At 39.7% G+C, this 25,776-nt stretch overlaps 1 protein-coding gene across 1 annotated transcript in view; it reads right to left on the bottom strand.

Moving 5' to 3' along the window:
• Positions 1-4,743, bottom strand: part of LOC129235337 (uncharacterized) — a 33,127-nt gene extending 28,384 nt beyond the window's left edge. The window contains exon 1 of the mRNA XM_054869117.1: positions 2,344-4,743. Within this exon, the coding sequence (XP_054725092.1) occupies positions 2,344-4,743 (2,400 nt within the window). The remainder of the gene's footprint in view (positions 1-2,343) is intronic.
• Positions 4,744-25,776: the final 21,033 nt, after the last annotated feature.

The raw sequence follows: 25,776 nt of genomic DNA, 5'->3' as shown, positions 1-25,776 counted from the left end.
AGAAAATTTTTGAAGCAAATTTTGAAGGAGCACGAAAAAGAGGTCAGCCAAAGCGACGATGGTTGCAAGACGTAGAAGTCGGCATACGTAAGATGAGAAGCTCACGACATAGAGCGAAAGCGGGCTGTCGAGAAGAATGGAGGTGTATTATAGAGGAAACAATGATCCGCGCCGGACTGTAATGCCAATATTTAAACCTTTTATGGCGGTCGCCTTACCTGAATTTTTGTGTATTATATTATGTCATATTATGTTATGTTTTGTAATGTTCAAATAGTTTTATTTTATTTCATTTCATTTCGTTTTATTTTATTTTATTTTTAGTTATGTTGTATTATGTTATGTTATATAATGTTATGTTATGTTTTGTAATGATCAAATAGTTTTATTTTATTTCATTTCATTTTATTTTATTTTATTTTATTTTATTTTATTTTATTTTATTTTATTTTTATTTATGTTGTATTATGTTATGTTATGTCATGTTATATTATGTTTTGTAATGTTCAAATAATTTTATTTTATTTCATTTCATTTCGTTTTATTTTTTTTTATTTTTATTTATGTTGTATTATGTTATGTTATGTCATGTTATGTTATGTTTTGTAATGTTCAAACAGTTTTATTTTATTTCGTTTCATTTCATTTTATTTTATTTTATTTTTAGTTATATTGTATTATGTTATGTTGTGTCATGTTATGTTATGTTTTGTAATGTTCAAATAGTTTTCTTTTATTTCATTTCGTTTTATTTTATTTTATTTTTATTTATATTGTATTATGTTATGTTATGTCAAGTTATGTTATGTTTTGTAATGTTGAAATAGTTTTATTTTATTTCATTTTATTTCGTTTTATTTTACTTTATTTTTATTTATGTTGTAGTATGTTATGTTATGTTATATTTTGTAATGTTCAAATAGTTTTATTTTAATTCATTTCATTTCGTTTTAATTTAAATTTTGTTATGTTATGTTATGATTTGTTATGGTGTGTCATGCTTTGTTATGCTACGAAAGCCGCGTTTGTGCCCAGCAAACTAGCATTCGGCCAAGCCCGATTTCGAAACCTACTGTAGGCATGAAGCACCAAATGATAGAAATTATTTTTCAAGTAGCGATCGCCACTCGCCAGGCAATGCCACACCGCCGAGTATATTCCTGCCATGGAAAAGTTTCTCATAAAAGCCATCTGCCGTTCAGAGGCGGCATTAACCTAAAGGTCACTCTATTTGAGCAGAAACATCAAGACGCACATCACAAATTAGAGCTCAAGAACTTAGCCAAACATCTAACAAAGATCAGATCAGATGAATGCGCAGTGTGTAAACATTATTTTAAATTATGCTAGTTTTTTATGTTATGTTATGTCTTGTTATTTGATTTTCATTTCATTTTATCTATAACCTATGGAAACCATCAGATCGCCTCTGCATGCAACTGCATTCTTTAAATTATACATTCTTACTTTCGAGCTGGTAATTTAAAGATAGCAGCCACAAAACGAGGAATGAAAATACAAACACGAAAACGTTTGGTCACATGCCTCGTTTGTTTAGGTCCTTAAAGCCCTCCTGACTGTATCGAAATAAGCAGTATTGCACCCAAAATCAACGAAACGTTGCTTTCACTGACTTCTACTATTTACTATATAAAACATAATCAGCTAGAGCAGCGTTTTCTACTCTTAAGCAGAGCGCAAAGGTAAATCGCTTTAAATTACATGTAGAGTTTTCGACGCGGAATCCATACGCTTCCAGAAAGCTAGAAAAAAATTGGACACAACGAAGCCAGTAGAATGGTTGTACCTCACAATCTTCTGCGGGAGCTGTGGAGATGGAGAAGAAATTGAGTCGGTACAATACCTCTTCTGTGAATGTTCTGCACTTCAAAGAAGCCGTACCAAATATCTTGGCGATTATTTCTTTGAGGACCTGGGAAATTCGCAAAATACTTTACTGGCGGGACTAGTTACCTTCTTGAAAATATCTTAGTAATTTAAGCAACTTAGTTAGGAGATGAATATCAAATGTAGGTATCACAATGGGCCGTAGAGCCACTAAGTGTTTGTCTTAGACAAGCAACCTGGCTCAGCTAGGCCCAACTATGAACGCATAAGACTGTCATACCTTCTTCTACACAATGAGGCTTCATATTTTGAAAAAAAAAGGGTCTTCTGTGTATGCACTTACGTAATAACAACAAATTTTTAATTTTGAGAGCAACAAATTCAGTACATCATCCGCACTTGCATTCACGCAAACAACACTACCGTGCCAATTTTTCCACGCACTGACTCGTCCATCGATCTGCATGCCAATGTAAGTACAAAATTTCAACTTACCGGACATTTGTTCGGCTTCTCCCCGCTGTGCACACGCATGTGTATCAAGAGCTTATAGCGTGCGTTGAAGGGCTTATAACGACGCGGACAGTCCAGCCAAAAGCAAGAGAAATCATCGCCCTTCTTTACGTCCACATGACGCTTCTCGATGTGTGCCACAAACTCCGCTTGATTGGGAAATTCTTCATTGCAATCGGTCCACAGACAGATTTGCGCCTCATCGGCCAACGCGTCCACGTCTACCACTTGTTTTTGTTGTTGCACTATGTCGCCCATGGCATGTGCATCATAATTCGCGCGCATTACTGTCGTTTTGGCATTGCAAGATGGTTTATTTTTGGTAACGGCAGCATTTGTGGCATTCTTTGGTGATGTGCAGCGGCGTCGACGACGTGGCGGTTGTAAATTTTGTTGTGTTGCTTGCGCTAACTGATTTTTATTGTTGGTGTTTGGTATTGTGGTGGAGGCATATTCAGTGGCATGAAACACCGAATCGTTATCATCCTCATTCTCATCGCCATTAACAAACACGGGCTCATTACTTGCCACCTGTAGGGCAAAATCGAGCGAATTTTCTTCTTCGAAATAGTCAGCGATGTCCACATTCACATCCTCATCGCCACTCATGTGATTAGATTGCTTAGCGCTGGCACAGCACAGCTCATCGATAAGCTCCTCATGCATCTCGTCCAGTTCGTCAATGGTCCAAATAATTTTGTGTTCGCGGTTGGGTTTCTCCGCATGCAACAAATTGCAATTCTGATAGTTCTCTGGCAAATGATCGTAATTGTGAGCGACTGTGTTGGCTGGCAGTGGTGTGGCGTCATAGCAGGGCCATTTTTCTTGTTGCTGCTGCTGCTGCTGCCCCAGGCACTGGTGGTATTCATGCTGCTGCTGGTGCTGCTGTGAACTGATGTCATCATTGGCAAACGTACAGTCATAGTTGTAGACAGATTCGTATTTGGGTGTGCCAAAGGTGGACATCATTGAGGGCAGCTTGGTCGTCGACTCTTGCTTAATACCCTGCGCATGCTGTTGCTGGTACTGCGATTCATAGAACTGATAGGTGTGGCAAGTATTACTGGGCTTCGGTGAATGCTTGAGCTGCCTGTGTGCTGCCGCTTGCTCAACTGCCGCTGCGCTAGCAATGGTCTCGGCCAAATTGAGCGTCATCCAGGGATCAAGCGGCGGCGAAGAGCACGGCGATTGATTTTTCGACTGGCAATTGATTTCGTCATAGTTGTAGTACTCGATGTCGAGGTTCAAGCAGTCCGAAGTGACGGTGCCAGCGGTTAACAATTGGCTGCTACTCAGGTCACAACTACTATTACTGTTGCTGCAATTGCTGCTCGCCACACCGGCAATGGCTGACGACATACGCTGCTGCTGCTCTTGTTGTTGCTGTTGCTGGTAATTGCTATCCATCGCTATGCCACCAACAGTCGTGGGAGAGGAAAGACTACAGTATGAGAAAGTGCACGCCGGCTTAGCGTAGGGGCTGTAGGGCGTGTGTGGAGTAAAAGGCGCTTGTAAAGTATCTGTCACGCCCAGTGCGCCACCTTGTGACATTAACGCCGACTCACTCGTAACAGAGGTCACAAAGCTGTCTCTCGTCTCACCATCGCCGGATGTTAGACGCGCTATATCCTCCGGCTCGAAACGAAACACATCCTGGGCGGTGCTGCCATTGCAAGTTGTCTGTTTTTGCTGTTGCTGTTGTTGTTGTTGTTGCTGCTGTTGCAACATGACCACATCGCTGTCACAGCAGAAGCTCACAGTTGCCGGGGAGTGTCCGCATTGATTACCAGTCACACAATCTACGGTATTGTTGTTGCTACTGCTGATGCTGCAGCTGCCGTAAACCGAAGTGGGCGTCTCAGCTATGTAACTGAGCGAAAAATCCGGAAAGCTCAACTCGGCGCTGGTGAAATCCGTATAGTTGTTGCTACTGTAAGCTGACTTCAGATTACAATTCGGCGCAAGAAAATCAACTGTGTGCAGTTGTTGTTGCTGCTGCATATGTGGCTGGTGGAGGAGGCGTTGGTGCTCTGATTCTTGGCATTTATCATTTTCATCCTTGCCGCCGGTCATGTGGGCGCTAAGTGGTGGTGACATCAGTAGAACGCAGCCGTTGTTGCTATTGTGGTTGTTGTTGCTGTTGCTGATATTAGCATAATTATTGGGTGTGGATGCCAGCGCATCCATGGCTGGGTAAAGTGGTGAATAAAGCGGTGAAGGTGGTGGCAATTTAATTTGTGGCAACATTGTGGAATGGCTGATACTCTTACTATTGGTGTTGTTGTTGTTGCTGGAGGGCAGGTTAGTTGAAAATTTCACCTTTGCTGGGTTCATGGACGGTAAGCTGAGATTTGGCGGGCTCACCTTGAGTGTGGCGGACATGTTGGATGCTCGTGTAACGGTATATTTGGTGCAACGAGATTTTTCAATAGTTGAAACTGTAAATTTTTTATGTGTTTTTTTTTTGGTATTTATTTTGTATTTATTTTGTTTCTATTTTTATTAATATTTTTAATATTTATTCTATTGGATTAGGCAAGAAATCCTGGCTTTCATATTTTCATTTTTAGTTTTTTGCTTTGCTTTGCTTTAAAGAAAAAAGTTTAATGAAAATAACATCCCTGCCTCTCTCTGCAATCATTTGATATTCCGGTTGAATTCAAAATCTCAAAACTTTTTAATTTCACAATTTCCCATCAAATGCTTTCATTCAGCTCTGGTCCCCTCTGTCGACCACTTTGTGCAGAAAAAATCAAATTATATTTGCTTCACAAACGAATGCGATCGCCACCTATACGCGCGTTGACGCAAGCTGTTGAATTTTTTTCAATTTTTCTTCTTTTTTCTAAAATCCGCCGCTAGTTTGAGGCATACGCGCGCGTCTGTCGCGTGTCTTTTGTTGAATAAATAAAATCACTTTGGCCTGTTTAATTGTCACCTCTTGCAGCGACACTCAGACTACAAGCACTTGTCCGTTCCACTTTGCTACCGTTTGTTTTTATTTAGTTTTTTTTTTTTGCTCTTTCGATTTTAATTTTTCGTCTTTGGTTTCGGTTTACTAGATTTTGGCAATGCTGCCAAAAAATAAGCCGAATCCGCGCGGGAAATCCCAGTGACTATGCAAAAATGTGTGCGTGTGCGTCGTGGCTGCTTCTTAGTTTCCGTTCATACTTATACAAATTATTGTATTATTAAAATATAGACACTGAGTTTTATTTATTGTTGGTTTTTTTCTGTTTCTAGAAAAAAAATTATTTTCCTTCACCACTTGAAACACCCGCCTCCGGTCACGTTTAGCTCGATAATAAATCGGTGCGCATTATGTTGCAACGTTTTAAATGCATGCAACAGCGGTAATGTCTTCGAGATAGAACAACAACAACGCACATGTGCGACAGCTTGCACTTACAATGCACACCCATTGGTGTATGCATTCTCATTTGCGCATCCTGAGGATCTGCGCCACTCGATCACTCCTTCGTTTGCCGTTGTAAATGTTTTGTTGTTGCTATTATTGTTGTTGTTGGTGGTGATGCTCTTGTTGTTAGTGTCGCAGTAGTAGACGTTGTTGTTCTAGTTATTGCCGTTGCTGTCGTTGTTGTTGTTATTGTTGTAACTGTTTTTGTTGTTTTTTGTTGTTGTTGTTTTTGTTGTTGTTGACTTTACTATGCATATATTGCCTATTCCCACTCACTTTCCTGCATACTCGTACATCTGCGTCTTCAAATGTATAAACACACACGCACACGTGCACATGTGCCACTCTCTATGGTATGTGGTTGTTGTTGCTACTGTTCACTTGCACTGCTCTTCAACGCTTCTTAGCTTTGTTATTCCTAAAATTTGAATTTCTCTCTACTTTTTGTCTTCAAAATGCATTCAACCCAACAACACGTTGTTGCTGCTGTAACTCGCACTCTTCGCTTTTTATAGTCTCATTTTTTTCTACTCTAAGTGAATTGCTGTTACTTTAATTTTGTCTAAAAAATAGTGTTCATGCGTGTCAGTAGGAAATGTCAGACACTTTACTTTGTACCACTTGGCAACCACAGCGGGGTCGGTCGTCAAAAAATATATTAAAAATAGTTAAGATATAATTGATAGGATTGAAGGTACTTTTTCCAATAGGGTTTCTTTGTCAAACTATTTACTGTGAAACTAAATATAAGTACACGATTATTTTCAGTATTCATCGACATTTCATCATGGAAAGGCTTGCGCCTCAACAACGTTTACAAATCGTACAACTGCACTACGAAAATCGACGCTCAGTGAAAAGTGTTCATCGCGCGCTCAAACCAACTTAAAGTGTACATAACCGTTCAGCGATCAGGCCCACTTTTGGCAAAGCACAATTGCCGTACTTGGACAGAAAAGTAACCCGAAACTATTCAATAACAGCCATTGAGCAACAAATCTATTAAAAACAACCGTTTGGTGCTGCCTATGGGCTGGAGGAATCATCGCCCAATATTTCAAAGAGGTGACGCCAATGGAACAGTAAATGGCGAACGCTATCTCACCATGACAAAGGACTTTTTGATGCCGGAAACTGAAGTCCGTAATCTCCACAACACGCGCTGGTTCCAACAAGATGGCGCTATTTGCCATACAGCCCGTGAAATAATGGATTTACTGCGTCGTCGTTTCAGTGAGCAATTTATCTCTCGTCTCGGACCAGTTCATTGGCCACCAAGGTCGTGTGATATCACACCTTTGGAATTTTATTTGTGGGAGTATGCGGGTATGTAAACGAGCTTTGATTCAGACATTAGAAACCAAAATTACTAAAGTTATTCACGAGGCACCGACCGAAGTCCTCCAGCGAGTCATTCAAAATTGGAGATTAGGGATGGCGCATACGGCGAAATTTCGGCCAACATTTGAAGGGGATTATATTTAAAAAATAAATGTCATGAATGGTTCTACACAAAAATAGCCCAACCAATTTGAATTTTCGTTGTTTTGTTTCAATTTAAAATCCGATACCTTTACATTGATCACCCTTTGAGTCATTATTTTATATAGAGTTTTCCATTTAGAGCGAGTCGATGTTGAAATGGAATAAAGCCAGCCAAAAGCTCTCTGATTGTCATGAACTTGGTCATGGACAGAAGTGACTCCGTTGTTGAGTAGTTGAAGCAGCTCACAGCCTCCAACTTCAGCTGGGTAGCTTCTTCTTGTATTACGAAGTGAACTAATATCTTAGGACGACAATGTGAGCGTTGGATACCTTAAATTCCATCACATATCCTATAGTCGAACAGAAGGCTTCGTTGAAGAAAGCGTATTTCACCCTATGCTCCACCTAGAAGCGATAGAGGAGAGATGTTTTTCTAGTAGTTCTAAATAATAAACACTTGTGTTAGATGTTTAGCCGAACTCCTCCTCCTATTTGTGGTGTGCGTCATATTGTTGTTTGACAAATGGAAGAACCTACAGTTTTAAGGCAATTCCGAAGGAGAAATGAAAAAAATACACGCGAAGGTTTGCCATTGCCCGCCGAGGGGCGACCGCTATTATTATATAATATATACAAAAACTGTTTCTATTATTTAATGTTCATACAAGGAGATTCGAACCTACGCACTCCCGAATGGAAGTCACGCACCAACTCATTCATCAAAAAGTAAATATTTGCAAAATATAAAAAATATGTGTGAGGTATAAATGAAATTGTTTTTCTATCTGAATGGCCTGTAAGCACTGCTTTATCTGCATCAGGAATATGACATCAATCACCGGGCTTTGCGTGATATCACGAATTTAATTTCAAATGACTCTTCTACATAGACCTGGTACATTTTGAGCAAGCATACCTAACACAGTTCACTTTTAGGCCAAAACACTTTTGTTGTTGTGGCAGCATAAACATTCGTCATACTTCTACAAGGAATGCTGCTGGAGTGACAATCTTTGGCCGTATATAAAACTAGGTCGTTCCGGCAACGTAGAACTGATTGTCGTGGGAACGCAGAATAACCATCGTGGCATTCACTGTGGCAGGTTATAGGAGGTTGGCCTCTGGAGGCAATCTCTCAAGGGACATGGTAGCATTTTTGAGCAGTTAAAAACGTATTTTTTGTGAACCTCGTACAGATCTCTCTATCCTTAATCTGGAGTTAAGGGAACTGAATTGGTGTCACGGAACACTTCCTCGGTTATCGGCATCCCCCTGACTGTTGTCAAAGGGAAATTGCACAACTTATTTCTCAGGAAAGCGCAGATTAGATGGAGATCCATTTCTTCGTATGTTATTTGGAAAATCCTATGGCCTCAGTACAATAAAAGCAGTTAGTTCTGGGGACTCCACGCCATTCAATTCACAAATTCGTAGTTGTGTTTACCGGTCATGGGACGAACGGCACAAACGCGGAAGAGTTAGGCTTACCACGTAACCCCCAATGCCATTTAACGCCCATCTGATGATGCCCTTAATGCCATTCAGAACTTGCAACATCTAGATATTCAAATTCGGAAGGAAGCGATGAAGGCGGCGTACAGACTTAAGTTAAACGTAGTCTGGGGAAACGAAAAAAAATTTGCCTCTGTCAGATATACGACCACTTGTCGGAGCGGTGCACACTGTTCTCGATGCCAGTGGACAATCAGGTGCCTTTCATTTGCTTCGGTAGGAAGTATGATGTTTTGATCCCAGATAGCGATCAATGGTTAAGTCTAAAGAAACTATAAACGGGATATCAGCACACTTTCTACACTGACGGATCCAAAACATTTGATGGTAGCGGATCTGAATGGTGCTTAGACGAAGACACTAACTACTCCTACGCTACAGGGCAGAAGGCTCCGGTATTTTTAACAGAAGTCTATGCCACCTTAAGTATAGACTACCGGATAATTGAAGAAAAGTGCCGGGATAGTAGTGTTGAAATTTGTAGTGACAGTCAAGCTCACTGAAAGCCATTGGGAGAGAACCAAATAGGAAAATAGCGAAGTGAAGGACCTGACAGTACTGGTGGGTAAATTCGCAGGACACAACGCCTGTGGTCAGCATATGGCTGTCATGGAGGTCATCGACAACCCGATATGCTTATCCTGTCCTGAGGATGACGACACTGCAGAGCATTTTGTCTGTACCTGTCCGGCGTTTTCCAGAATCAGATTTAGGATATTGGGTTGCGATAGACTGAGTATAGAAAAAATTCATACTATTCCCCTTCCGGATCTCTTAAGATGCATCAATGAATCCAAGAGATTTGTAGAAGAGTGGCCTCAAACTAATTTTTCCGTCTTACCACCCACATTTTATCTTTCCTACCTCTGTTCTTTCTAATGAATACTATCCGAGTATAGTACAATGGTCTCCTGCCTGAGTGCTTAGACTTGTCCAACCCCCACACATCTAATCTAATCTAAATTAATCCCCATTGCAAATGCATTGATAATTCTATTGAAAATTAACGTAAGATTGGAGCATTGGTGGACTTTAGTGGCACGAAATCAAGCTGGCATTGGAATATTGAAAAATATACCAGATTAAAAACTTGCGATTAAGAAAGAAGCCATTTTTTTTTTTGCCAAAATACATTGAAATTTGCGTTACTTCGCTCTCATATTCACCAATTCTCCACAGGAAACCCAGAAACGATAGCTGCAATTTCCTACACGACTTGCGCGCAGTGTACGACACCATTAAAAATCACAAAGCATCACAACACTTCTGCTAGAAGATCGGCAATGTGCCATGACAATGCGCGGGCATCGGCAGCAGCACCGGCAACTACGGCGACAGCGATCTTGGCACACATGTGGCAAGTGTAACGACGGGTTGACGATTTTTTGCACTACTCAGCTGTACACGGAGCACGCAGCGCAGCGTCGAACAGATCGACCGCCACAGTGGCATTCGCGCGTTCGTTTATCCGCAATTTTGTCGAACTTTAACACTTTCCATTTTCGCTCGGCATCCTGTTTTTTTTTTTTACTTTGCTATCGCAACACAAGCGCAAATTGTGCTCATGTTTTTGGTATTTTTTTTTTTTTTTGTTTTTTTTTTCCTTTTTTTGCATTTGCTGCGGCAACTAGAAAATTTGTATACAATATATTTATAGTTAAATTTATTATGAAGTGCGAGGAAAAATGTTTTGCATGCAGGCGGAAAGGCAGAAAGGCAGAGGGAGCCAAGTGCGCACCGCAGGCTTTGTTTGGCACCACCAACTGGCAACAACAACACACTACTCCAACAACGGTGCAATACTCCAGGCTGCACTGCAGTGCGCTTGCCACACTCAACGCAGCTCGCCATATCAGCACAGCGCTGCTTGCCACATGTGTGCGTTGCACGGTCGCTATTCTATGCAGCTGGATGGATGATGGTTTTTGCCAAATAGCACTATCGCCTATCTATTTTTAGCAAATCCTGCCGCATTGATACAACCACGATAGCAGTGCGATTTTCATGCTGTGCTGTTGCAGTTGCAGCTGCCGAGTTGCTGAGCAGCCGAGTTGCCGAGTTGAAAGCGGCATGCAACGCATGGGACAATGTGTTTTTAATTTGCTGCGAAAATACAATTTTTCTGCATTTTCCACTTCATTCCTGTTTTGTGAAAAAAAAAATTTTTTTTTGCTGCCTTTGCCACTCGCATAGTTTTTGTAATTGCTCTGAAAATGGAAGAGTTTTTGTTAGCAATTTGTGCCGCGCTGACACTGAAGGGGTTAAAGTGTTTTCCGGTTAGTGCGCCTCGTACGAGGGGTTTGTTTATTTTGGCGATAGTGACTCAGGTGCCGCCGCAAAGGCCTCAAGTGTTTCAAGTCCCTGCGTAGCCAAAGCAAAGAAGAAAAAACGCAATACAATTGTTTTCATTTGTTTTGCTGCGGTTGTTGTTGCTGTAAATTTGGCAGCTGCTGCCACTTTGCCTAGCACACAGATGTATGTACGTCGCCTGCCACTTTTGCGGCTGTCAGACAAGTGTTAAATTTTTGGCGCACGACTTGAAAACTCAATTCGAAAACGATTAACGCGCGAGCGCTCGTTCCATTTGCACCAAATAAAAATTACACTTTTTTTTTGTTTCTTGTTTATTTTATTTCGCATTTATTTATTTTCGCTGTTTTTTTGAATTTATTTTTATTTTCCTTGCACGTTGAAAGCATCGCGCACTGCTATTGGCTGTTTCCACTGCACCGATGTCGTGATTTCGAATAGCGGCTATGTTTTTTTTCCGCTTTTTTTCGGTGTATTTTCTTCTTTTTCTCCCTTTTCATGCTTTTCTATTATGCTTGTTCTTATGCTAGCACCACTCTTTGTTGTGTCTACTCACTTGTTTCTCTATTTTGCACGGTCTCACCTCACCGCAAATTGGGCGCGTGGCCAAAATGTCACCCAGCTTCCATGTCGCCAATTGTCACGGCAATCATGTCTGTCACAAAATTTCGGCTTGTTGGAAATTGAAAGTGCGACAGCTTACATCATGCTTAAATTTAAAATAAAAATTTGTCAAAATAGCGCAGAAACCGTACATGAAATGTGTGTGTGTGTATGTGTGCATGTATAAGTGGTCCAACGCATTATCACCGCCCACACGTCCATCAATGGCAACGCGACCACCACCACCACCAACACCACTCGATTCATTCATTCGCGTCATAGCAGCAACTGCGCGCTGGCTTTTAGGACTTTCTGCCAATTATTTTTCATAAACTTAGTTGTGGGATTATTTCTAATTGACAATAAACATTTTTTGAATACGAAAAGCTTTCCCATTTCTTTGTACCGGAAGTACACACTTTTTTTCTATTTTCTATTTAATGCAGACAGGCGGATGTGAGTCACATAATAATGCTTTAAGGCCTCACAAGTATTGCTCATAGCAAAATTTTAATAATTTGTAATTTTGCATTGTCTTAAATACAAATAACAACAAATTACCAACACCGGATAGTGCGCATTTGCTGCAAGAATGTCATAATAAAAAAAAACGAAAAATACAATAAAATAATTATGCAGCAATGACCATCGACTCTGCTTTTAGGTATACAGGTAGGAGAAGCTATCGGACTCTACACCAATCTACTTGCACCGTTGCCGATCCATTGTGGTACCACAGTAGCAGTTTATCCTCATAGCTACTCTCAGCTACTACCCAGTAGCTACTCCTCGCTAAATCGTTTTATTTTAAGTGCAATCTCATTGATCTGGCTGACGCTTATATCCCTAAGGTCATGAGTATCATTCACGAACGATGAACCAAAGTATCTAGACCTAGCGGCATGCCACGCGGGACAGTGACAGAAAAGATGTCTGGCAGACACTTCCTCCTCCTCATTATTGCAGCTTCTGCAATAGTAGAAATGAGGTAACTTCAATCCTTGAGCATGCCGACCAGGCAACTAGCATAAAACTGTTTTATCTGAAGTAACAATGTCAGTTGCACCACGCAGTTTGCACGTTGAGAGGGGTATATACCTACAATCTCTATATCAAAAGCGTGGCGAGTGGTAGTGCTCTCTCCCGCTAATTTGTAAATTTCTGGTATGTCGCTATGCTTTGGCACCCATATTAATTGGATGCGGAAATATTCCGCCATCTCCTTGAGAGACGCCCAACATTTGCGAGCAATGATGGAATCAGTGACAACCCCACCAAGAGATTTCATCGCCGCTGGGCTATCAGAGTAAATGTAGACTTCTCTAAGGGTAGTAAAATTTGCTGAAAATTGCCTAACCAGACAGCTCTACCTCATTAATGGCTAGAATTTCAGCCCGAAATATACTACAGTGATTAAGAAGACGATCTGAAACGCTTACGTTTGGCTTCTTACAGTAGGCAAAAAAACCGACTTTATCATGAAGTCTTAAGCCATCAGTAAAAAGGCAGTTTTTTCAACCAGGTATTGTGCCACCCCGCTCAAAGTATTCAAAAGTATTCAGGGCATCCGAGTGTGTAGTTCTAATCACATAAAGGAGGATGTGTAAAAATTCCTGGTGATATTAATTAAAAGTTGCTCATTAGATGAACATAGGTGCACACAGTCGGTGTAATAATACCGTGACCGGCAATATTCAAAATTGCAAAAAAAAAATGAAAATGTTGCTAAATCGACGTATTTTTTTCCGCAATTCGCCTTATGCCGTTTATTGATTTTTTGGGAAATTTAAAAGGCGTACGTTATTTTTCCAAAGTGATCCAATCATTGAGCCAGTTTGTGATGCACTCTTAAGAAGTGAACCGTTCTCTTATAAGGGCTGACTGCATCGATCGGAACAGATCGTAATCCGAAGATGCAATGTCTGGCGAATACGGCGGGTAGTGGAAGATTTCCCAATTCGGTCTCTCTAAATATTTCTGGCACGATTTATCATCGTGCGGCCTGGCGTTGTCATGCAGCTAAATAAGTTTGTCATGTCGACCGTCAAATTCCGGCCGCTTTTCTTTGAAAGCTCGATTCCAACGCATTGGTTTTATGGTTTCAAAGAGTTAATAATAGATGACACCCGTCTGATCCCACCACATGCACAACATAACCTTTGAAGCATGAATATTTTTTTACTGTCGATGGACCTGGTTCACTTGGCAGGCTCCATCTTTTTCGACGCTTATTAGGGTTATTATAATAGAACCATTTTTCATCGCCATGCGATGCAGAGAACCTTTTCCTTTCTGCCGTTTAAGGAGCATCTCACACGTCACCCAACATCTCTCGAGATCCCTGGCCTTCAATTGATGTGGCACCCAGTTACCTGCGTTCTGGACCATATCATCAAGGGTTCGACATGCGTATTCATCCAATAATTGTTGTAGTTGATTACCTTAGAGTTTTTTCGGTGCCCTTTCGCGATCTTTATCACTCACTTCGAAGTTGACACTTTGGAAGCGCCGAAACCACTCTTTACGAGTTGCATTTGAAGGAGCGTGATTACGGTAAATATTGATCAAGTTTCAGCTGCTCTTTTCTTTAAAAGGTAATAATGAAGCATCACTTTCCGCAAATTCTTTTTTGTCGGGACGAACGTAGACATTTTTGATGTCACATAAAAAAGGATATTTACACTTCAAACGGATGTCAACTACTGCGGTCGAGACCACACATATACACTTTCAAATCACCAGTATATTACTAAAGCGAACACAAAAGCTGCATCAGCAGCGACACCTCTCTTACGAGGGCGGAAACCTATTCTCATACCAAATAAGTCGAAGACACTCCCACCACAATCGGTTCTAAGTAACCGGAAGGACCCCGATTTATATCCGGCCAAGGACTGTCACTTCAGCAACATTCTACGTGTAGATACGGGGAATTTTATACTGGAAAGCAAAGTTAACACCATACGGAGACAGACTAGCGTCTCGAGAGCAACAACCTCCTAACCGAAACGGCCAGAGACTGCAGATGAACTTACGAGATACAGAATGAACATTGCAGCACTACAAGAAATAAGGTGTGCAAATCACCGACCGATTCAGTGGTCCACCCAAGACTGTCATGCTAAGAAAGAGGAAGATTATTAGCGCCAGCTGCAAAAATATTTGGAAGAACTAGCTAGCCTTGGATTTTACAACAATACAACGAGCGCAAGCACCGAAGCCGCAGGCGAGTGGAAAAAGCAAAATGCGATTGAAATGTTGTGTTGGTCTGCACAGTCGCCGATACTAAATAAATGTTTAGAGACAGCATCATTTGTCTTATGCGTTCTCGCAAAAGTTTCAACATTCTTATTTACACCCGCCGTTAAAATTAAATTTAAAAAAATAAATGTCAAAATTTATAAACCCCAGGTATATGTGGATTTTTCCCCTGAGTTTGTATTATTATATAAATTTTGGCATTTAATTTTTCAAATTTAATTATAACTAATCTTTATGCAAAACGGAATTAATTTTTCAAAAAATAAAAATCAATCATTTTTCATAATTCCCATCTTTGTACAAACTTCTGAAAAGGTCATAAAAATTTCATCAAAATGTCTATCTTTACAACTTTTTAATCTGAATTTAAAAAAAATTTTGTGCCTGCAGTTTTATAACCCATTTAATTTTAATTCGAAGTGCCTCAAAAATCGTGTTGATTTTCAAGTATTTTCTTATGGTATTGTGCATTTTCTTCCATATAAAACATATTCTTTATATAGAGTTAAGTATAGAAGTTAGAAGATAAGTTCATCACCGTAAAAAAATAATTGTCCAATAATTGGCAACTCTATCAAATAATTGTTCTTGGATTAAAGTTTTGTGTAAAGGTATTTGTTTGGTACCCATGATATAGTATTTTTTTTATTTTTTAATAAATTACTGCATTTAGTTACAAATAAGTGGCAACACTGTGCTGAAAATAGGGTTATTTACACGCTATTTACAGCAAATACTAACACTTTCAAATGAAAGAGTGAGAAGGCGCCTTGAAGGAGTTGACCAGAAAACAAGTCCGGCATTGTTTCGAACACTGAAAGATACGCAGTAGCCTTTTTTAGATAGAACAGGAAAGTAGGTACCTATATCGAAGGAGATAGTAAGTAATTACACTCATGAATGAAATCTTCATAAAATCTTTTCAGCTTTTAACTAAAGAAATCTCGAAAGGCCCTGTAGTTATTCAAGGAACTAAAGTGTCTAGTAATGTGGCAGAATCTTTCGCACTCAAGAATACGAGAACGTTTACACTATTACAAAATAATTATAACTAAAGCCAAGTAGTTCACTAATCGTAATGTGGCCATTTTCCGTGGAATGCTTTTGATAATTAACTAATGGTGTATATTTTGCGACGTTTATGATTTAATGGTATTTTTGATGCAATTTTCTTAAAATTTGATGCTAATCAATAATTGCACTTTCGTAGGAATTTTTATGAAGTCGTAAAATTCCCACGAAATTCAAGCCAGCTATTCACAGAAAATACGTTTGCCTTATACTCACTTATGTATATGTAAGAATACATATATTGAGACTTATTTATTAAATATTTACGTTAAATAGCGACGTCTAAAGAAAATGATGAACAAGCAGTTTTGGCAGAAACTTTTTTGGTGAAATTTATAAAATTACTGCGAAAATATGCAGCCGCATTCACGTAAAGGTTGTTAGTAAAGATATGATAGATAGAGGCAGACTAATAAATACACACAGCCACGGTCAACTAAATAACAACAGCATGCAGGAAAAAAATTCACATCATAGAATTTGCGCATCCTTGTAGTCACGCCTCAAACCACTGCATTCACCGCACTTGGACCCATGGGGCCCTGTTTCTAAAACTGAAGAGAGCTATGAAAAAATAAATCGTTTGCTTGGTGTATCTCTCGGTTATTTCTACGAAGACCTGGAAAGCTTGCAAAAGGTCCCTCTGGAGGGACTAGTTATGTATGATATCTTCTTAAAAAGATTTAAATGGCTTAACCCTAGAATCCTACCCATATTTTACATTGACTTTTCCTACCCAGGGTGCCTGAGCACCCATAACTTTTTTAGATTATATTTTCCAAATAAGATATAAAAATTCGGTTTTTTAAACTTGTTTCAGTGTGTTTATTGATTAAATTTGTATTGAATTATAAAAAAATTCACAAAACATGCAGAGACATTTGCTAAAAATTTGTATTTGATGCTCTCCACATATAGGTATTTTGCACTTGCTGCAAAAAGTCTTGCTTTTTGTGTCTTTCGCCCTTGCTTTATGGTACCATCAGATGGTACATCAGGTTCACTGGACGTTTTCAGTATGCCATTTATCATTTCGCGAATATTGGTAGACAAGGGCGCCAATTTTGGCGCTATTCCAAAAAAGGTGTTATGAGTTAGTTGGAGAGACAAAGTTTTTAAAAAAGTACGTCTATTCGGTACATTTTCTTTATTTGTTGCGTTACTTAGGCTCAGTAGTATCATCGAGTTTATACCAACGCTGTCTAGTAATCCAAAGAAAACGCACAATGGCCATCGACGTGACACTGAATAAGTGTGACTTAATTGATCAAAAGTGTCCACTCCTCCCTTTGTCTTGTCGTAAAAGTCAACCATTTCAGGCAAAACAACAGATTTATCTTTATCAGGTTTAATGTGCATCGTTGATAACAAGGTGACTATCCTTTTTTGGCTGCCTTTAAGTGGACAGTAAGCTAATAAAGTTAGAGGTCCGCTATATGCAAATTTAGCAGAATTTCTTTGAAGAATTTCTTTCATTTGTAAAGGAATTTCTCTTTTATTTTGTTTCAAAATACCAATCAATGTTATTTTCTTTTCCAGTAAAGTATTAGCGGAAGGTATTGACGTGAACCAATTATTATATGTCAGGTTCCTGATAGATCCGTGTATAGGAGATATCAGAGGCTGCCTCTGCCACCTCTGCTTTTATCATATAAAATGTTTTTGAGTCACACATCAATATTATTTTTATAACACATTTGTCAGGTTTATTAGGTACACATGCCCCACAAAGTCTGCGTTTACCCTACAATAACTTTTTAATGAATGAAACACACAACCTCATTTTATATATTAATTTTTATAAATTTGTATATATTTATATTTTTATTATATATTTAAGTTTCAAAAACAAAAATATATTTCAAGATTCCTCACATAAGTTTTTAGATAACGGTGAATAATGGCTGTAACAAGTAAATAAAGCGGCCATAAAGTCTGCGTTCAGTCTTAAAGTCTAATACAAAAACATGATATGCTATATGCAAAAATCAAATCTAATATTTAGTTGGATATCCACGTTGCTTCAGGACTTCATTCAGCCTATTTGGCATTGAACTTACTAGTTTCTATGTTTCCTCTGCTGTTATCTTCCTCCATTCTGCCTGCATGACACTCCGCAAAACCTCTTTATAGTAATCACTTGCTAATGAATTCTTTTTTCCTCGGCTGTGTGCTTCGGGTCGTTATCTTGTTGAAACCAAAATGTTCTTGGTAAGCCGAGATTTTCTGCACTTTGCTTTAAATTCCGTTTTAGTATGTTCAAGTATCCCCATTTATCCATCGTCGAATCAATAAATTCTAACTGACCCACCCCATTTGCCGCCATGCAACTCCAAACCATAACCCCGCCACCTCCGTGGTTAACCGTGCCAACAAGATTTTGCTTTTCAAGAGCAGTTCCAGGTTTTCGCCAAACAATTTGATGGCCTTTTATTCCGAATATACAAAATTTACTTCCGTCTGAAAATATTACTTTTTTCCAGAACTCGGGAGGCATATTTATGTACTCATTAGCAAACTGAATGCGTTTACATCTGTTCACAAGAGAAATGAAAGGCTTTCTCCGGGCGACTCTACCATGGTATCCAGCTTGACGTAAAACTTTTCTGGCAGTTTCAGCGCAAATACTTTTTTTAAATGTTTGATTTATGTTTTCAACTAATTTTGAGGATTTTATCCGGGGGTTAACCTTTGCCAAGTTGATTATAGAACGCTCTTCCCGGGTCGATAATTTTTTCGGACGCCCTGACCTGGGCTTAGATGTCAAAATTCCAGTTTGCCGAAAATTTATTACAACTCGCTGAATAGAGGAGTACGTTCTCTCAATAGATTTTCCAATATTTCGGAAACTTTTTCCGTCTTTCCACATTTTTATAATTATTTTCCTCTCAGAAACGCTTATTTCTTTTCCCTTTCCTTCCATGTTCTTTAATTATCTCCAATTATAAATAAAATGTTCAACTAAGCTTTGTTAACATTCAGTCGAGGTAATGCGCAATGAAAAATTAATATAAACAAGGAAAAATATTCTAAAATTAACGGTATCATTAAAATAAACAGGCTGAACGCAGACTTTTTGGTGCCACATTTACATGCTGCTGAAATTATTTTCCCATTATATAAAAAGTGAAGTGGGGAATCTTGTTTTTTTTCCTTGAAAGCTGGGAATGTAGTGAATAAACAAATTGTAAAGATTTCAATTTAATCATAGTATTCTATTTTGTTTTTAATAAATTTAAGAAGGCTATTCGGGTGAACGCAGACTTTGTGGGGCATCGGCCTGTGAACGCAAGCAATTCCTCATCTATTGTACAACAACTTGTTGGAGTGTAAAAACTGGTGCTTTTCTTCATAATGTCATCAAATAGTTCTCTTATTGGAGCTAATCGATCTTCTCTACGACTTCCTCACGAGTATTTTTATCGTCGAATCTTGCACAGTTTGCTAGGAACTCAAATCTAGATCCAGACATCGTTGCTCTAAAATATGGTACTCCTGTGTCTTTATCAAATAATTCTTTTACCGTGACAGAATTCATCTTTAAAACTCCAGACAAATAATATAAACCTATCAAGGCTTTTATTTCAGTAATGGTAGTGTTCCGAGTGTACGATGGCCTAATACTTGTAGAGCTACGAGGGGTGCCTTTTATATGTCGGGATTTGGCAACCCTGGTGTTGCAATCTGGCAACTGACAGCTGTACCGCAAATTTCGACATTTTTTGGCTTTTACGTACTCAGAACGTTTTGAAATACCAGCGCTATTTGTGTTGTTTACAGTAACTTAATCATCTCGGTCCAAAAATGGAATTAAATCGTGAACATTTTCGTGCGATTATTTTTTACAACTTTCGACGTGGATTCACTCAGCAACATTGCATGGATGAACTTAATTCATTTTTTGGCGATGAAGCTCCATCAAGGACCAGTGTTTATCGATGGTATGGTGAATTCAATCGTGGTCGTAGTTCACTCCAAGACGAATTTCGTGAAGGTCGTCCAAAATCAGTTGTTGTTCCGAAAACCATTGATGCTGTGCGCGAACTGATATTGTAAGATCGTCATGGGACCTATCGTGAGATTGAGACAATCTTAGGCATTAGTGGGACCAGGGGCTTCGAAACACGTCTATGACATCGTGACAGGTGATGAATCATGGATTTACGCGTATGAGCCCGAAAGTAAACAGCAGTCAACTGTATGGGTATTTCAAGATGAGCCAAATCCAACAAAAGTTGTTCGCGCACGAAGCACTTCCAAGCAAATGGTCACCTGTTTTTTCGGAAAAACTGGACATGTCGCAACCATACCACTAGAACAACGCAGAACAGTAAATTCTGAGTGGTACTCAACCATTTGTTTGCCAGTAGTCTTCCGTCGTATAGTCCTGACTTGGCACCGAATGACTTCTTTTTATTCCCGTACGTAAAAAACAAACTGAGAGGTCAACGTTTTTCGACACCTGAAGAAGCGGTTGCGGCATTCAGAATGCATGTTTTGGAGGTACCTCATTCAGAGTGGCAAAAGTGCTTCGACAATTGGTTCAAACGCATGCAAAAGTGTATACATCTTCATGGAGAATATTTTGAAAAACAATAAAGTGATTTTCGATTATTAAAATTTGTTTTTGTTCTCTAATCCCGAAATATAAAAGGCACCCCTCGTATCATCTTCGTCGTAGTTTTGGCGATCGTTTTTATATTTTTGACGTTGTAAATTGACTTCAGCATTAGTGTAACACAAAATACGTTGGAGAGATTCGTCATCAAAAAAATAAAGGCCAAGCTTCTAATGGTGTAGAAATTTGTTTAGCACGTCCTACTACCAGGTGGGTGTAATATAATGTTTCGTCGTGGAGTAGGTCCAGATGATTGCGGAGCTTCTCCACTCCATTTCCATCTATTTGAGCCGTACATTCTTTTGGGCACATCCAACACTTTTAGAAAATCACTTGTTCTCTCTGGTAAGTTATCCAATATTTCGTCCTTCTCTGAAGAAGTTTCTTCGTCAAGATTTCATCCGGCTTAGCATCTGAATATACACCTCCAACAAATTCATCTTCATCAGAATCACACTCGAGAAGTCGCTCAATCATATCATCACTCCACTGTCCTCTGGAACCCGCCATTTCACTTTACTGCTTACAACACTGAATCTACAAAATAAATGTGCTTAGTAACGCAAAAACAATAAAATCACTTTGTTTACAGCTTAGAAATTCAAAATCACTTTATTTGCAGTTTTTAAATGGAAATTCACTTTGTTCTAAGTTTAAAAGACGCACAAATACTAGTACAAAAATTTAACTTATTTTCCTACCCATGAGTGCTACAGCACCCAGTGCTAATTATTTAAACCACTTACCGGCGGAAAAATTATTTTAAAACTGATGAAATGTCAAGGACGGGTGATATTAGGGCCTTAGGGCCACCGAGTGTCTTGTCTTAGACTAGCAACCTTGTATTATTTAAGTTAATTTTCCTATCGTTCCTAACAAGTTACACTTCATATGCGCATATGAATTTGATGCACCAAAACAATTAAAATAAAAGCAATTTAAATTTAGTTACCGGTTTAGTACCCGAATATTTTAAACGCAAACTTACATATAAACATTTTCTACATTCATGACCTGGATTTTTACTGCTTTAATTTTCTTTACTAATAAAATTGTATTATAAAATTCACCAACAATCGCTTCACCCCTCTATTTAGCCCTTTACGTTGCTATTATTTAAAACAATTAAAAGTTCCATTTAGCAGAATGCAACTGTTGAGGCAGGCAATTGCGTTTACGGCCTTCAGCATATGAAAGTGGCCGCTTTAACGCTTCATTGCAAGTGAGTTAGAAGCAAAAACAACGCAAACAAAAGCCGAGAATTACAACTAAAATACAAACACAAACGCACACACAGAATAAGCAATGCGCGGCGTGTGACGCCCTGGCACTTGACGCAGCTGTCTGTTGGCAAAGTTGCTGGCGATTTAAATAAAAACCAATGAAAATGGCACCCACGCGTGCGGAGATCTTCAGCGCCAACCAAATGCATTTCATGCTTACACATGAAAACCGACACACACACACACACACACACACACTTCTAAGTACTTAGATGGTAGATCTGTGCAAACTTGCAAACAAAAATGTTTCAAAGGCAAGTTACAATCTCATTTGTTGCATGGGTTAATTCCGCACCATTTGAGCCAAGTCAAATTGAAAGCACACACACACTCGCTGCCTGGCACAACTAGCATAGAGCTAATAAACTGGGAAAAAAAGAAAAAGTTTGCGTACTCTGCCAACGCCACAGGCATCGCATCCACAGCGCATTCGTTGATGAGCCTGCAACAGCGGCGGCAGTGTGGCACCACTGACGGCAATTGTGTGGCAACGACAGTCACTGAGGAAAGCTGCCAGTTTTTGGCAACTTTTCAAAAGATCTTTGCACTCTCCACATATGTACACACACACACACACATACAATTGTGTGTATGTATTATACTATAACAACAACACTGCGCTTAGCCGATAGCTCTGCGCTGCTTAGATGCAGTCAGGGGCTGCCTTGAGCCACGCGACTACCAGCTGATCCCTGCGGCCGCATGTGTGGCGGTTGGACCATTGAGCTGGTTGTGTATTGTAATTTTTCTTTTCGTTCAATTTCACATTTGTTGCACTTTCATATATTTTTATATATTATTTCCGTTAATTTGTTTTCCCCCTTTTTTGCAGTTTGTTTACATTACGTCAAAAAATATTTGTTTGTTGCTGTGGATATTTTATTCCTCAAATTTTGTGCCCCTAATTTCGTGGGCACTATGTTTTGCTGTTTCCACTGGCAACTGGCTACTTGCCACAGTACGCTAGATCTTTTTGTTGCACGCCTGCAAATTTCTTTTTCCTCTGCACATCGCAAAAGTTTTGCTTCGCGTCTGTTGCTGCTTCTTTGTTTTCTTGTTTCCCCTTTTAAGCGTTGCAGTTAAATTTGCCGCTTATGTCATGTTTAGATAATTCATTGCTGCCACTTCAATGCTACTTTTACTGCATACATATACGAGGGTCGCTATATATGTTTTGAGATAGGCAAGTAAAAATAAATATGGATCATTTCGTGGTTCCATTTTTAGAGCTGTGGCCAAGAACAGGTCGTTAACCAGCTCTCAGCGAATGTGAAAGAATTAGCTGATGAGCTGACGTAACTGGAGTCATGGACAGTTTGACAGTAAATGTCGGAGATCTCAACATCCAGTCTAAACCAGCTATACAGTACCTAGGGATATGATTGACTCGCGCATAACCTTCAGAGAGCACGCGGCAAAAGTCAGAATGAGAGGCGCCGTAGTTACAAATGCTCGAACACGGTTGCTGCCGAACATTGGGAGAGCCCAAGGTGCAAGGAGGAGGCTTCTATCTACTGTGACAGACTCTATTCTATTATATGCCGGTCCCAACGACTAGAAACACATCTACGAGGGTCTAGGACGGTGCATAGGGTGAGTGTTTTGCAAGTAACCTTTACTTACCGGACAGTATCGGAGGATGCAATTTGTGTGATTAAGAGAAAAATTCCACTGGATGTCCGAGCACGTGTAATAAATCATCTCTATCCCAGGCACTTCCTATGCTGGGTCCCAGGCCACAGAGATATACCAGGGAACTGTAGGGCAGAGAAGGTATCTGCATGCCAGACATAAGTAATTTTATGGAGATACCTTTCGCAACTTGTAAGCTTCTCATTAAGGACGCACTAATCAATTCTGCAAATCAGAGATGGATTAGCGCTAACACCTGCGAAATCGCTAGGCAAACATGGCCAAGGCTAAATTTACGTCTGTCCAAGAGTATTATAAAACTGAGTAGACTTCAAATCAGGACCTTAGTAGGGGCCCTCACAGGACATTGTCTCATAGGAAATCATGCAAGGAGATTAAGCGTTTACATGCATGATTTCTGTCGTAGCTGCAGAAATGAGGAGGAATTGGAAACAATTCAACACCTTTGCACATGCCCAGCTCTATCCCGAAGCAGGAACCGATTTTTAAAATCCTACTTCTTAACGAATATAGATAATCTATACACTTTAGGTATCAACAACCTTTTACGCTTTGTCAAAAGCTCAGGATGGTTCAATATGGAAAGGCAAATGTAGCCCAGCCCCCACGGCTCATAACGGACCCATTCCGTGGTCTAAGTGGCATCGTTGTCTCTATGTGTGATGCGGCTGCCAAACCTACCTACCTATCCCAGGCAGGTACGATGCAAGAGTCCTGTCGAGGTCCTACGCTCCCGAGAGAAGTGAATAAGGAAAAAAAAAGAAATCCCAGGCAAGGTGTAAAACCAACAAGCGATCAAAAGTTGGAAGACCGAATTGCGCCAGTTAAAGAATGCCAGCGAAGATGTAATCATTCTTCTAAAGGCCGCTGGACACACGAACACATCCTTAACCTTGCTACGTGGTTTCGACGAAGACACGCATAAGTGGATTACTTCCTTTCTCAGATGCTGAGCTGAGACGGCTGTTTCCAATATTATCTGCATAGTTTTGGTCTCTCCGCTTCACCACACTGTCCTACCTGCCCAGAGTAATTTGAAGACGCGCGAGACATCGACGAATCGCAAATCCCTAACGGATTTTTTGAATTTAGACCCATTAATTCCCGCCCCTGTTCTACCATCTTCAAATTTCTACCCATCAATAAGCCAATAATGAATGTCTGCCTTGAAATCCAACGTAGAATCTCTCTTGCCAACAAGTGCTACTTTGAGCAGTAATGACCTCTCTCGAGGAATGAAACTAAAACTCTACAAGGCTCTCATCATGTCGGCTCTAACGTATGGCGCAGAAGATTAGATGATGAGGAGACACTTGGAGTTTTTGAGAGAAAGATTCTGCAGATGATTTTTGGACCTTTGCACGTTGATGGCAGCGAATATCGCAGACAACGAAACAATAAGCTCTATGAGCTTTACGACGGCATAGACATAGCGCAGCGAATAAAGATCCAGCGTCTCCGTTGGCTTGACTTCACTTGGGGTTTCCAAAGACTGGCAACCGCTATTAGAAAAAAATGTTTCTACCATTTGATGTTTCACGCCTACACCGGGCTCCTTAGCCTGTACCAACTGTATGTTAGCAACGCACAGGCACATTCGGCCATGGCGGGCGCAATACTACACACTGCTGCGATTTTTCTTCCATTGCTCACTTTTGTTGATTGTTATTCTGCCTCTTCAGCTGAACAGCATCTCACAGTTGCACTGATGAAAATCACCTCGACAGCTGTTTTAATCATTGTGTACGCATTAAAATGTTCGCCACTTATTCCACTTGTTCCTATGCATTTATTTTTTTTTTTTTTAATTTTTTTTGTTCTTGCCTTCTGCCTGTAAAGTGCCCTTAAGTTGATGATTCCGATCGTTGATGCCTTTTATGGATTTCAAGTGGTCGTAAATGGGTTGTGCAGTTGTATCTTCACCTTAAAAATAAATGAATTAAATATTGCCTTCATATAAAGGGTGGTTAAATTTCACGGGCCGATGTTGAATGTGAACCACACCTAAACGTCAATGACACCGTTGGACTTCTTTCTTTGGGGTTATTTGAAAGAAAAGGTGTACGTCAATAAGCCAGCAACAATTCAAGAGCTAAAGGATGAGATAATTCGGCACATTAACGGCATACAACCTCAATTATGCTTCAGCGTCATCGAAAATTTGGACCATCGGATGGAGGTGTACCGCCAATGCCGCGGGG

This window comes from Anastrepha obliqua, chromosome 1 (genome assembly GCF_027943255.1).
Source record: "Anastrepha obliqua isolate idAnaObli1 chromosome 1, idAnaObli1_1.0, whole genome shotgun sequence".
Lineage (NCBI taxonomy): Eukaryota > Metazoa > Arthropoda > Insecta > Diptera > Tephritidae > Anastrepha > Anastrepha obliqua.
The sequence above is the reverse complement of the archived record's forward strand: the minus strand, read 5'-3'. Positions and strand labels throughout refer to the sequence as shown.